The sequence below is a fragment of the Rhinoderma darwinii genome, chromosome 13 (assembly GCF_050947455.1).
Source record: "Rhinoderma darwinii isolate aRhiDar2 chromosome 13, aRhiDar2.hap1, whole genome shotgun sequence".
NCBI classification, from domain to species: Eukaryota; Metazoa; Chordata; class Amphibia; order Anura; family Rhinodermatidae; genus Rhinoderma; species Rhinoderma darwinii.
This window is the reverse complement of record NC_134699.1, coordinates 18339521-18354254: the sequence shown is the minus strand read 5'-3', so window position 1 is coordinate 18354254 and position 14734 is coordinate 18339521. Positions and strand designations below refer to the sequence as shown.

The following is a 14734-nucleotide window of genomic DNA, read 5'->3' as shown; positions in this document are numbered from 1 at the left end:
TTGTATTTATATGTTTGATGGAAATCTGGCATGGTTTGGAAAATGTCTTGGACATGTAGGATAACTTTCCTCGGAATGTATCTGTTGATATGTCTTATTATGTAGATGTCCCTGTTGGGTGTCTATGCCTGCCTCAAAAATTCTCAAACCATAGGGTCACCATGCTTGATGATTTAATTCACAGGGTGACCCTCTGAGATGTCTACAAATCCACTGGTGCTTCATTGTCAACCCTGTATCGGAAATTTCGAGGGATAGCAATGCAAAATGGGAATGGGGATGCAATTTCAGAAGATAAGATTATGTAGAATTCTCCTTTAAATTCTTTTTAAGTCTTTTTTTCTGCTTGCTCAGCTCTGAAGCTCTAGAATTTCTCAAACTCATTTGGGTTTCCTGATGTTCATTCCTCACAGGTTTTCTTACTGGGAAATGTGGATAAGCTGATTGCTGGGAAACATGAATGGATTCTTTTAATCGCTTTTTTTAATGGTGCAGTCTAACTGCCTGTAAATGAAAATTGCCTATTACTCCTACTGTAACTGAATGGCGAAAGGGTATTAACTCTGTTTTACCATTAGGATAACATATATAAATAGCCATCGTTTTGCAAAATTTAGGTTGGTTCAATTACCATCAATTTCTTTAACCCTCGAATGTTTTGGAGAGTAGACATAGACTATACGTATAATTGATATGGTCACTGCTATGGGGCGCAAGCGATCAATCACACATATTCCTCCATTAGCCTTCCCATTTGGGGTCTTCATTCATTGCATTTCAATCTAGCACTGATCTAGGCTTCCTATCCTCTCCAAGTAGTTATATTGGGTTTCTAGTGGCATGTGGACTCTTTAAATCTCGACATCTCCATGGTCTGAGTACCATAGGTTTTATGGATCTTTGTTTTAAGGTCTGTAGCACATTCGGATTCCAGTTTCTGAAACTCTGGTAAGAGGGTGATAATAGCAAGGGTAATCAAGTAACAATCCAGGTTCCCTACACTGATAAGCGGCAATAGGTCGTAGCGTGAGGCAGAGATGTGGTCAAAAACATTCAAGGTTCGGTACACAGATAAGCACCACCAGGTTGTAGCATGAGGCAGGAAACAATCCAGGTTTGGTACACAAATGAGCAGAAAGTTTGTAGAGTAAGGCAGAAAGAGTGAGACTAATCAGGCAATCAAAACAAGGAGTCTAGAGAGGCAAAAGTCAGGAGAAACTAGACAACAGATTCAGCAGTGGAGCTGTCCAACATCCCAGATAGCTCAATGAGAAGAGCTACTACCAAGGACACAGGGGTTTCTAGGTACAAATCCCTCTGGCATGGTTCTGACTTCCCTCTGTGTCGTCTGTGATGCTTCTGGGATGGTCCTTTTCTAAGAACACTTGACTCTGGTTCTCATTCCTGGCTCCAACTCCAAATTTTATCTCTTGGGACTGATCATGGTTATTCCTGGTCTGATAACTGACTCTAGGTTTGTCCTGATTTGACATCTGTCTTGTTAGCCTGGTGTTCCTGTGCCTCCTTGTACAGCTCCCACAGATCTGAGAGCCGTGACCTGGCAAGCCTTCTACACCAATGTCCTCCAACAGTGCCAAAGTGCTACTTATAATGACATTATTTTGGCGAATCAATATAGTCTGGAAATTGTGTAAAATGTTGAATTTTATTAGTTTTTCATTATAAAATTATCTTAGACTGATATGGTCATGGAAGAGAAGGTGCATCTCCATTATAATCAAAGATCTGCTTTGACAGACCCTAAGAGAGAATTCTTATGTACTTGGTTTTCTTCAAGTTTGTAGTTTGACAACACCTAATGGGGGTTGGTCAAGAGTCACAAGCAAACAGATGATCATTACCCAGAAGAGGCCAAGGTCAAAACTCATGCTCAGAACAATACACGGTGAAGGTAAATCGGCAAATCACTTAAGTCAGAAACAAATCAGGGTCACAGACAAAAAGAAAATCATTGCTAGAAGCAAGTCAAGGTTGAGAAGATAAATCGAGAAACAATCTAGAAAGCTATAACTAGAGCAAGGTTCAGACACAAAATACTCAACCAGCGCATTGGCCTCACTGCTGCCCTTCTAAGGTTACCGATACAAAGCTACTGTGGGCATAGAAATGGCACAGTCTTTAACCACCATATTCTTCACCTATAAGATGTGCAAACCCCAGGGCTAAACTTATAACAGTGGGTTCATTGAAGGTAAAGATCAGTCCAAAGATCAACCTATCCAGCAGGCTGCCATGCCTTCACTTCCTAAATGGACATTTTGACGACCTTGGTTACTTGGAGTTTCACCTTTAGACCCTGGCACAATTCCCAATTAGAATGGATTTGCAATTTATTTTTTTCATTTGTCAATGCCAGATCATTAATTTCCGTGACCATCAAGTGTCGGATTACAGGAATTGTGGAGTATAGATGGCCCTTTAAATACATTTTTACAAAAAAAGTGATATTTCCCCTTTAATTCCACATTTTTCCTTACATGCTATTTGGAACTTGCATTGAACTGCAGTCCACGCACAACATTTCCTGTAGCATTTCTAAAATCATCAATCATCTTGTTTCCTCGCTTTGAAAATGTCAATCCTTTTACAGATTTTTGTAGTATCTGCAGAAAAAAAAAGTTATACCTCTCAGAAACAGCCAGAAATCCAGAACGGTGGCTGTCTCATCAATTCTAAACCATAGACATTCACCACATGACTTCTCTCTAGACCGGCTACACGATGCCTAGAAATAAGCGTATTGCATATTAAAATTAGCGCATTACATTCAGGATTGCTAAGGAAAAACACACCCAGTGGAGGCAGCAACCAATATTCCTCTTACTGTCCGGCCGCGGCTTCCGGTCCACATGAAAATGGCGCCAGATGTCGCTCTGCCGAAGACCTTCCTTTTGGACTGTGTGGTAGCGGCGCATGCGCCGTTCCCACACAGACGGCGTACGCTATAGTGAATGGAATGGCTCCCGTTCGCATTCTCTATGGGGATGTATGTGCTGTATTCCATCTCCGTATGTGTCGTTAATCGACACATACAGAGATGAAAAAAAAAATGGCAGCCCTCATAGAGAAGTAAAAGAAAGAAAAAAGTACAACACAAAAACACAAATAAATAAAATGTTAATGACATACTAAAAGCAATAATATATATAAAAAAAAAATTCGTGACACCTTCCCTTTAACAATCAGCAGTAATCAAAGAAGGAACCAGCCATACATTTTCCCTGCAGCGGCCACTACAGGAGAAAAGTAGTATTACATGCCAGCCATTCAAATGGACAGCAAGGTGACTTGGTGGTACTATTGCCCTACAGCACTGGTGTCCTGGATTCAAATATGACCAAGGGCAACATCTGGGTGGAGTTTGTACTTTATGTTCTCCCTGTGTTTGCATGTGTTTCCTCCGGGTACTCTGGTTTCCTCCCACACTCCAAAAAAAGTCATGCAGATAGGGAATGATGACAGCTTCTGTATAGTGTTGTGGAATATATTGGCAGTGTATAAGCAACAGAAATAAACGAATAATGTCCCTTTTGTAGGATCTCCATGTGCCCTAATAGGGAATGTAGAAAGAGGTTGTCTTATGAAGACAATCCTACTAAGTAAAATGTATAGGCTGTGTTCTATTGGATATTGGTTTCGGTCATGAAATAGACGCCTCTAGTGCATTTTAATTTCTCCTGTATCTGAAAAAAATAACACAGTAACCAGAAGTTTAATCCCGAGGTGGCAACGTTTCTACTTTGATGGAGAAAATAAAAGAAAATCTACCTACCATGGGCATTGGGAATCTAAAATCTGCAATTGAACTAGAAACAGATTTTCGTGATTACCTTTCTACCACCCCGGTCTCGAGAGAAATAAAAAAAAGGAGAGATCAGTTTATAGCTCGGAATAAATAAAAACATCAAAATCTCTCTGCTGTTTCTTTTCAACGTTTACAACACGGAAAAACTAATTAAATAGGATTTTGTGTCTCTCTCGTCCCTCCCTAACGGCTGGGGATTCTTTAATTAGCGCTGGTTGAAGCTGTGCCTATTTTTCTGGAGAGATGGATGTAATTATAAGAATCTCTCGCTCTCTCTAAACTACCATTTTAATAACTGTTCAGCTTCTAATTACGCTCCTAGGTTTAGCGAATTGAAAAGGCAGAAGGAAAAAAAAAAAGGAAAGAAAAAGGAGAAAGAAAATAATTAGAAGGTGGAGAAGATGTAGAATATTAACGAGCTACGTTGAAAGGGCCAGTCCCACTTAGCGAAGGAAGGGGAAAGAAATGATTTTCTTCAACGGTTTACAGAGATAATTGGCAACCGGATTAATGAACTGTGAGCGGTTCGCTTGTGTGTGTCCTGTGAAAAATAAGCGTATTTTATCCATCAAAAGCCAAGCAGTGAATCTCTCAGATCAGTTGCTAAGTGTCCTCCTTCCCAGGCGATGGATCGTACGTGAGGCATTTCTGGGAATAAGACATGGAAGAACAAGAGAACGGCGGTGGGTTTGTTGTTTATTAGATTGAAATGACAAGTGAAATTCAACATAAGTCTTGTTCGTTTCTAGTAACGTACAGTTTATGTTGTTTATACAGTAGCCATTGTGCTTTGGTTTTTACCTCCGTTACGGTCTTTCTCGAAGCACAAAGCAAAATAATCAGGCTAGGGCGCCTCGGTGACGTTTGGTCACACGTTAGTTATCGCGACCTCTACTGAGTTGTCCAGGAGTTGAGAAACACGGCTGCTTTCGTCCAAAAACAGCACCACACCTGTCCACAGGTTGTGTGTGGTATTGCAGTTCAGTCCCATTCACTTCAGTGGGGATCAGCTGCAATACCAGACACAACCCATGGTGTATAATTCAGATTTTTGCAAATTTTTCCAAAATTTCTAGTATGCCTTTGACCAATTTTTTTTCAATTGAATTGAATTTATTAATCCGCTTACTGGTCACAACCTGCTGCGTTGATGTGAGCACTGCATGTCTGACGAAAAGAGAAGCCCAGTCTGTCACGGCGGGTAACCTCAGGATGGGTTCTAAAGGACATCTGTGGCGGGCACTATAGGGGTGTCTGTGGCTGGCACTCTGGAGGTAATATGTTGCAGAAACACTGAGGGGGCCCCTTAGGATGGAACACTGGGAGCCATCTGTGGCTGGCGCTTTGGGAGGCATCTGAGGCTGGCACTCTGAGGGGCATCTGTGGAAAGCACACTCGGGTATCTGTGGCTGGCACTCTGGGAGGATTCTGGGGCTGGCACTCTGGGGGGCATCTGTGGCAAGTACACTCAGGGGCATTGGTGGCTGGCATTGTGTAGGGCATCTAAGGATGGTTGAGGACCCTCTTGGCAGGCACTGTAGAGAACACCTAAGGATGCACTCTGGAGGGTATCTGTGGCAGGCCCACTGAGTGGCATCTGTGGATGGCAGACATAAATAGCAAATTTTGCTTATTTCTTGAATTTACTTGTGTATATACTGTATGTACATCCAAGGATAAGAATATACACACAGGTAGATATAAATATTTTCATACGCTGCTCTTCTCAGCTGTGTACGGACTTGCCGCCAATTTCATATATATGAGATATGTCAGTGATTTGAGCCCTGCTGGAAACCGCCTCATCAAATGAGCACCACCACATTCCCATAGCCCTGCGGCCCTGTGGATGATGAATTAAATAATTTAACCCATAAACTCACATTTACCTCTGGGACTCCCATAATAGCCTTCAAATATTGCTCTTATTTTTCTTCAGGAGATTAGACTGTTGTCTACAAAGAAGAAAAGCGGTTATCCTGCGCCTGTTTAAACACGCTGATGGCCCAAATCCGGGAGAAAGTGTTATATGAACAAATAGACTTAGAGGGGTGATGACTGCGCCACAATTTACGGGTTAGTCGGAACCACTGGAGAATAGGCTGGCATGTTTAGTAGATTAAAGGATAATTCTCACCAGGGAATTGTAGGATCTAATAACACTGACATGTTTAATTAAAGGTCAGCTCCTTGTAGGAACAATTTAACTGGTGACAGTGACATAGATAATTGGCCAAAACTAGCGCGGTGTACTGGCAAAAATGCTTAATATAAGGTGGACCTGCTTCAGGTACTGTGAAAATGAGAGATTGGGACCAGGATGGAACAAAAGCAAGGTATTGGTAATGAAATTAAAAGTGTATTCCAACCATAGACATATAGGATATGTCATCAATGTCTGAAAGATAGGGATCCCCCAACTATCAGGAGACAGGGGTTCCCTAGACCGCTGTTTCTCATTAGAAGAAGTGCAGCAGAGGAGAGCTGGCCATGACTCTCGCCATTATTGGCTATGGATGTTACTGAAACAGCCCAGCATGCTTACCAACATACCAACCCCAAATTGCGGCACATTTTAAGCCCTACCCGGTTCTGCCGGGAACACCCACAAAACGACCTGCATTTTCCCATTTTGCAAATTGCATAAACCCAAACTTCTCATGGTCCAGTTAACAGAGTGGTCCCCAATCACCAGGCTGCGGACCAATACCAGGCTGTGGATCATTTGGTACTGGGCCACGGGTGGATACGCTGCGTAAAGTTACACTGCGTATCCGCCCCGGTGGACGCAGGGAATTCAGGGTGAAAAACCGCACCAATCTGTGGTGCAGTTTTTCGCTCAGAATGTGATTGGCTGCAGCGGCGGTCACATGGGATGAAATGTCATAATAGGAGGCCGGCCCTCTGACGTCATCCAGGCCTGCCACCTGGGATGACGTTTCATCCCATGTGACCGCCACTGCAGCCTGTGATTGGTTGCAAGCGGTCACATGGGATGAAACGTCATCCCAGGAGGCCGGCCTGGAGGAAGAAACACAGACTTTATTGCGGCGATTCCGCTGTATAAACGCAACAACTGCTAATTGTTGCGGATTTTACTTCCCGTTCCATGGGGAAAACCCCCAAAAATTAAGCATTTACGCAAATACAATTGACTTGCTGCGGAATAAAACTCCTTACTGAAGGTCAATTTCTGAGCGGTTTTTCTGCTCATTATTTACGCAGCGTGTGAACTGACCCTAAAAAACGTTTTCATTTTATTTCCATTTAATTGCGGTCTGCAGGGTTGTTTTGTAATGCGCGTGACCCTCCCTCCCCGCGCCACCGGTCCGTGGAAAAATTGCCTTGCATGAAACTGGTCCTTGGTGCAAAAAAGTTTGGGGACCGTTGAGTTAACGGGACAGTCCTGCAGAAATTATCTTTATTTCAAGATTTGTGGAGCCCATTTTTGCTAGAGTGACTACAGGAAGTGCAACCATATTGGTTGTCACCCTTGAAATTCGCTTCTTAGAAACGTATGTTGTCATTCTGTCAACAAGTTCTATCAATGACAAACAGACAGTTCTCCATTCGTTTCTGAGAAGCTAATTCAAGGCTGACAACCAATATGGCTGCACTTCCTGTTGTCACTTTTGCAGGTGAAATGTATTTGTTTATTGTTTAAAATGACTTAAAGAGGACCCGCCTGCTCTCCTGACACGTCTGTTCTAAGCAAATAAAATACTTATATTTCCCATGAAATAACAATTCCTTTCCTCTGTTATTCCTCCTGGAAATGTATGAATAAATTGACAACTGGGTGTTACCTTTTGTCTAGCCAGTAGGGTGTGTCCCTACCGTCAGCACTTATTGGACAGCGTCAGACTGTATAGTGACATATCCCATATTGACAAGTGGAATATTAACCAGTTGCCAACTAATTCATCCATTTCCAGGAGGGATAACAGAGGGACAACACAATGCAGAGTTCCAGAATTGTTATTTCTTGGGGAATGAAAGTATTTACTGAAACTGACTTGTCAAGAAAGATGACAGGTCCTCTTTAATATATTTGCAGAGAAGAATCTGCCACAAAAGTAGAACTGAGGCAGCATGGCTCACGTGCCTCCGGGTTTATGGCTGACAGAGAGAACTGGTCCAACTTGATCCTTATGATTACAAAAAAAAAAAAATTCAGGTTTTTCGCGCTTTGAGAATAATACAGTAAACTTCAGATAATCCGGGGATAGGGGTACGCAGGTGACCATATAATCTGTGTTGGCACCGCCACCTGCACATGGCTGTAGCAGTGTGCACGGTCCGTGATGACAGGCACGGCCGGCCGCGGACAGTCATCCGCATTTGCGGGCCACGCTAAAAAAAAACAGACATGTCCCATTTTCTTACGAATGCTTTCTATGGCCCGGAGACCTTCTCGTAAATATACAGGAATGTGTCCGTTGTCCATAGAAATGAATGGATCAGTATTTTGATCAGCAGTTACGGTCTTTTTTACGTGCGCAAAACGGACACGCTCGTGTGAATAAGGCCTAAACATGTGGCCTGGCCTCTACTTTCTTATCACCGGGGGATACCACAGCTAAACCCGCTGCAAATATCAATGGAGGGGTGTAATCAGAACGGGGGTTATCCGCTTTCATTTTTAGAGCTTGATTTTAAAGGGGCAGCACACTTTTATTTTGTATTAACACACCATAAACTCGATAGATTTAGGGACCATGTTGTCCCTCTCTGACGGCGTCTCTGACAGGGGAACGTCGTGCCCTAATGACAGCGACTTGTTAAATGTTTCCTTTCAAGCCGGAGCGCAGTGACCTAATGACAGGAAGATTGTTCTCATCTCTCTTGTGAATATGACATACAGGACCGCAGAGAAATCACGGTGAGGTAGTCATGAAGACTCGCTGTTTGTTCGGAATCAGTCGAGGAAATGGCTATTTATCTTTATTTATCTCCACTAACCAATGGGCTGGCCACATATTGATGCCGCTTCGGGGGACTGTAATTGACCCTGGGGGCAACGTCTCTTAGATCAATGTGAGAGATGACTGGTGAAATGCCATTTGAATACCATTATCTAGACTACAGGACGATATGGACTACTCAAGGGACTGGGGGGGGCTAGGTAAGAAGCTGGATTTATGGATTTACTTAAGACAAATACATAAATGTTAGATGCGGTATGGAAGACAAGGAGTTAAAAATTTTGTCTACATTAGAAAAAGGGTCTGCTAATCCCTCCCCCCCCCCAGAAATAGCGCCACTATCGTTATAGGCTATGCCCGGTATTGCAGCTCATCTCCTTTCAAATAAATAGAGCAAAGCTGCAATACCAGACAAGGCCTATAAACAAAAGTGGCACTGTTTCCGGAGGAAAAAAAAAACCCCAGACGATCCTTGATTCTAATCACGGCCGACCCCTTTTAAAATAGCGATGTTATTTTATAATAGATATAGATAGAGGTAATTAATGAGAACTGATAACGAATGGAAAAAACATGGGATTTATTTCATTTGGGACCTTAATCTGTCCAGAAGATGTTTGATAGTAGTTATTTGATTTAGCTTTCACCCCCTATTCCTCTATTAATGTTCACCTTTGCCTTGTGCAGGTCACATGCAACTTTTTAGATGATTCTGGACACCTTGAAGGAGTTGTGCAAGAATCTAGTTGTATTCCAGAAACAGCGCCACTCTTGTCCATGGGCCGTGTCTGGTATTGCAGCTCATCTCCATTTAGGTAAATGCTACAATACTAGATACAACCCACAAAAGCCATATGGTGGCAATGAGCAATGCTCCAGATTACGACTTGCAATAGAACAACGCATCTTTTTATGTCTTGGTTTCTTCCAGAATTCGTAAGAAGATCCGTACCAAAAGGATCCATAATATGGTCATGTGTATAAGCCCTTACTCGTAGGGTTTGGAACACTGGCCATACAGATAAGATAACTGTCAACCGATAGTGATTTTCTTCAGCCTCCCTAGGAGCATGCATGCTTGGCCCGACTGAGCTTGCATGTTAATTTCAATGGGGAGAGAGAGACAAGCAGCTGCCAGGCATCACCTTATCTCCTAGCACAACAAAGCATTGGGCATGTTAAAATCCAACATCCCCAATCCTTGTTTTCAATGCCATCTGCCATCAGGGGACAGTTGGAAACCCCCATGCACATTAGATTGTTGGTGGGCATCTGCCAACATTGAAAGGGTTGTCAATCAGTGACCATGCTGCCCCTGGAAAAAACCAAGGGGACCGATCAGAAGACAAAGTGGCACAGTGCTTTCCTAACCGCTGCCACTTTGTTGTAGAGATCGGTAAAGTTTATAGCAGTGGGACCCCACCAATCAGACCTGGATGGCATATGCCAGCGATATGCCATCCATGTCTGTATATAATAAAACGGTATCATTTCCATCATGTATCCATTATACATCTGTTTCCTTGGTCGTTATTATTTTGATTTTCTTGATCATGTTTAATTTTGTTAATTTATTTTTATGGACATTTGGTATCCAACTTTTTCATGTGCAGGAGAGACAACCCCTGTGTCTTCCCAGCCTTCACACAACAACATATCAAAGAAAGGGAAGGGTCACCTTTGTCTGAATATTAGGGAATTTCATATACAGTATTAATGTAATATACTATTACCCTATTACCCCAAACTAACCCCTGTGCCAGCAAGAAAATACAATTTGCCGTGGATTCTATCCATAGTGAATCCAACTGCCGCAAATGGTGACTGTATTCCGGCAATGGGGCTGGGGACAATTCCTGCATACAAAGGGATCAATTTGCGTGCGCCTCACTAGACACTTGTAAAAAAAAAAAAAAAAGTTTCCAAAAAGGGGTGGGGCTTAATGGGAAAGTGGGCGTGGCATACACTGCGCCATATTGCACCACATGAAAGCTAAGCCAACCAAAAATTGGCATAAGGAATAGAAAAATGTCTAGCAAGACGCACCGCAGTGAGTAATATGCCCCACACCGCCGTAAGTGAATTCTTTCAGATAAAATATTAAGTAATTGCATTATGAGCGATTGGGCAGCCAACCGGAATAGAGATGCCAAATAAATGCCCATTGAGCCTATCAACAATATGCAGATGGTCGGTTATAGCGGACGAAATAAGAAGCAGGGAACTTCCAAGGTAGCGGACATTCTCTATATCTCTTGCTGCAACGGTTAATAACAATATATTACAAAATCACCAATAATGCAATTCCTTACTATTTGATCTCATAGAACTTCAAGCTCCTTTTCATAATAATCGATAATTCTATACATTTCTATGTTTTTATTAATTTCCCATATTTATTTTAGGTGACGTATTAGTGACTTGCACTTAAAGGGTTAAAACGAATTGTTTTTTTATACTCCATTATTGTGTAGCTACCTTCTAATGACTGCTACTTCCCCTTATAAATCATCAGTTCTCCAGTTGGGTCTCACTAACTATGATCAAATATTTGCAACACGTGGACGAGGTCATCAGTGACTACTGGAAGTGGTAGTTTCAGGAAAAACTGGGGAAAGTTACAGCGCATGCGCACTTCTCATTGGGGGCTCGACTAGAGTGCGCGATGACGTCACCAGCGATCTACGTACGTTCTATTATGTGTGGCGTCCAATACTGGCTGTGCGGAAAATGTTTGTTTCCGCGGTAAGGAAGCGCCTCCTATTGTGGACGCTCGCGTTAATTTTGACAAAACCCGGAATTTCGATCCACTAACTTGGCAACCGGTAGGTGTCTCTTGACGAGCTTGTATTGCGCATGTGCCGTTTATCCCTTCCTATAGCGTTACGCATGCCCTTTCATCGCGTGTACTGCGCAGGCGCGCTTTCCCCTCCTCCTAAGCTTGTACTGCGCCTGCGTAGCGTCTACTAGTCCCCCATATGGAGGAAACGGCGATAATCATCTGCGCAAGCGCTTTACCGCCTATCAGCTTACGCATGCGTTGTGGAGCTCTGCAGGGTTTCTCTCTTGCCAGATAGTGAGCATTCCTTGCTCCCCATATGCTGCCACATTATGAGCTACCCTGCTTGTTGAGGTTCTAGGGGACCTTTAGCAGTGGTCACTAGGGGGTGCTGTCGATTACCCGAGTATTGGTACCGCGCAGCTCGAAGAGGGGCCCCTGGGAACCTGAGGGGGAGGGGCTGCGAACCAGGAACTGACAGCTGATTAATACTTGGAATGAACACTTCCTGTGCTTGTGGGGTGATCAGTATTCTGTAATAATACTGTCAGATCAGAGGTATAGTGTGTTGTGTTGTGTTTTGTCTGTATCTAGTTACATTGTTTCACATTATATTCCCAGAGTAACTGATGTTTGGATGGGCGATGGCGAATAGCGCCATAGAGATTGGCTGCTGGCGTGTAAATTTAGAGATCGTGGCATGTTGACAATTATAGGTGATCAGCCGTAAGTGGCGCCACGTATATCTTCATAGCAGCGCCCGAAAGAAGCGTAAAAATACAGCGGACGCAGCGTTATCTGTCCCCAAATGTTACTTTCCGTTGCTTCTTATTTTTCCTTTTTTATTATTATTCTGATTTCTGTAACGTTTTTCTAGTCGCACTTTGGCACTGGCGTCTTTTATATCGCTTCACTCTGTATTAATAGATGTTTCCGTTCTTTATCGTAACTCCCAGAATTTAGATCAAAGCTTTTATGTGACGTGTTGCACCACATTCTGCTCATTTGCTCCATCTGTACAGCCACATGGGCAGATGTTTTGCGGTCGCCGGTAATGATGTCACTTTTTGCCTTCATGGCCACGCTGATAATGAATGGATAGGTTGTATAGTGAGCGAGCGATCAGCTGCATAACCGGCGCGTCTATAATACATCTCGATAACGTCTCTGTTTCTTGCCGTAGTTGGGATCGCAAGTTGGAATTTAGTCGTCGGTGGGACAACTGCTTATACGGTGGCTGCTCTGAGATTTCTACAGTATTGAAAGGTGAGTAGTAAAGGGGTTAAACACGTGAATCACAAGAGACTGACATCCTATAGGACGAGCCCCAAAACGTGTTCCCTGCCGATGTGTAATTGCTAAATTCGGGAATTTACCTCGAGCAATCGGCAACTCAGAAGGTCTAATGTGGGGTCTCCAGGCGCTGAGACCCCACTTGGTTCCTGACTGCTGTCTTCTCCTCTCCCTAGAGAAGCTGACCTGCAGAGCATCGCGACCCCATCATCAGCCACCGATAAGAACTCTATGACATGTCAGGGGTCTTTATACCTAAGGGGTAAGCTTTAAAGGAAAACGGTCAGGACATTTTATGCCCCCTGAACCGCCACCACTGCCTTGTACTGTAGGGGATTATGTTTCTAAACACGTCCCTATGTCCATTCTTTATTGAACACTGCACGGACTCCATGCAAATTACTGGTAAAGAGTCATGGAGGCGGTCCCGCTCACCTGCAGAGTCACACTGGCCGGGATAAGTTATTACAAGCCAGCTCTGGCGCATGCACGGGGCCAGGACACTTCCCTTCACTGCGCTGGATGCCACCGCAGCTGGCTTGTAGTGACACATCCCAGCCAGCGTGACTTTTCAGGTGAGCGGGACCACCTCCGTGACTCTTTACCAGTAATTTGCCTGCGGTCCGTGCTGTTTTCAACAAAAAAAATGGATGTAGGGACACGTTTCGATACCTAATCTCTTACAGTATAAGGCAGTGGTGGTGGTTTAGGTTCGTAAAATGTCCTGACCGGGTCCCTGTACGGCCGCACACGGAGTCCCTGTGGGTCTGTATTATGGAGCTGTAGGCGCTCCGCCATATTCTTAATAATGTGGCACGCGATAGAACATTCTAGTACGGATTCCGTAGGATATTGGGGGCATATAGGAGGTACAGTATGGGCCCGTAGATTTCTATGAGCGCTGTATTAACGATGAATGCAACACAGATTTATATATAATGGAGTCTAAAGGTTATATATTATTTGTCATCAGGAGAAGGCCCTTTGGGCTCCTTCCTCCGCTCTACAAACGCTTCCAAGCTGGCGATGTCGCGAGTTCCAAGTCCCCCTCCCCCGGCTGAGATGTCTAGTGGTCCTGTGGCTGAAAGCTGGTGTTATACTCAGGTGAGATTTTTTTTCTACTAAAGGTAAAGCGTCACAGACTTACGGGTGCAGCGGAAAGTCACAATCCAGAGACCTCTCTTGTATTTCTCACCACAGATAAAAGTCGTGAAGTTTTCATACATGTGGACGATCAATAATTTCAGCTTCTGCCGTGAGGAAATGGGCGAGGTGATAAAAAGCTCCACGTTCTCATCAGGAGCCAACGATAAACTGAAATGGTAAGCGGCAATCACGACCGTATATGGGAGACGTGCATAAATAGCAATTCCCTCATTCGTATCTGATTCGCCACCATCGGGGTAGGAGGAGCTTTCTGATCACATGGACGTCAAGTTGTGGATTCTGTGCCAGCCCTTCAGTGAGCACAGGCTGTTTTACGACCGCCTGCGGTTTACAGAGTACAGGCTGCCTTAAAGGGGGTTTCCTACCAATACCAATAATAGAATATAGATAAGATACGGGAAAGACCGTTTAAATTCCCAAAGCCGCATCATAGTGTAAAGCCAACACTTTCATTGGGACACGATCGGTGCCAGATTATCAGATATTCTGGATTATTGGACTGTCACTTGTAAGGGTAAAGAACCGGGCGGAAGAAAACCCAACCACGAAGTCTGCTGCTACAGTATATTGTTCCTGGCCTTGTTAAGATCCACATGACATGACATTGCAGTCCTGTGCCGGATTATCAGACTTTCTGGATTGTCAAATGCCGTGTTAAAAAAGTTTCATTGTATTACCAAACGGAAGTTTGTGCCGATCCCTACATTAGTATAGGTTCACATTACAACATAGGCCTTAACGTAG

General features: G+C 43.6%; 1 protein-coding gene across 2 annotated transcripts in view; it reads left to right on the top strand.

Moving 5' to 3' along the window:
* The first annotated feature begins 11423 nt into the window (after positions 1 to 11423).
* SPOP (speckle type BTB/POZ protein) overlaps positions 11424 to 14734 on the top strand; it is a 36369-nt gene continuing 33058 nt past the window's right edge. Inside the window, exons 1-4 of one of the 2 annotated variants that reach the window (XM_075846897.1) lie at positions 11424 to 11576; positions 12714 to 12796; positions 13797 to 13927; positions 14024 to 14145. In XM_075846897.1, coding sequence (XP_075703012.1) covers positions 13850 to 13927; positions 14024 to 14145 — 200 coding nt within the window. In that variant the 5' untranslated portion in view covers positions 11424 to 11576; positions 12714 to 12796; positions 13797 to 13849. Of the gene's footprint in view, positions 11577 to 11775; positions 12089 to 12713; positions 12797 to 13796; positions 13928 to 14023; positions 14146 to 14734 lie in introns of those variants that run through there. The other variant, XM_075846896.1, reaches the window with a different exon arrangement.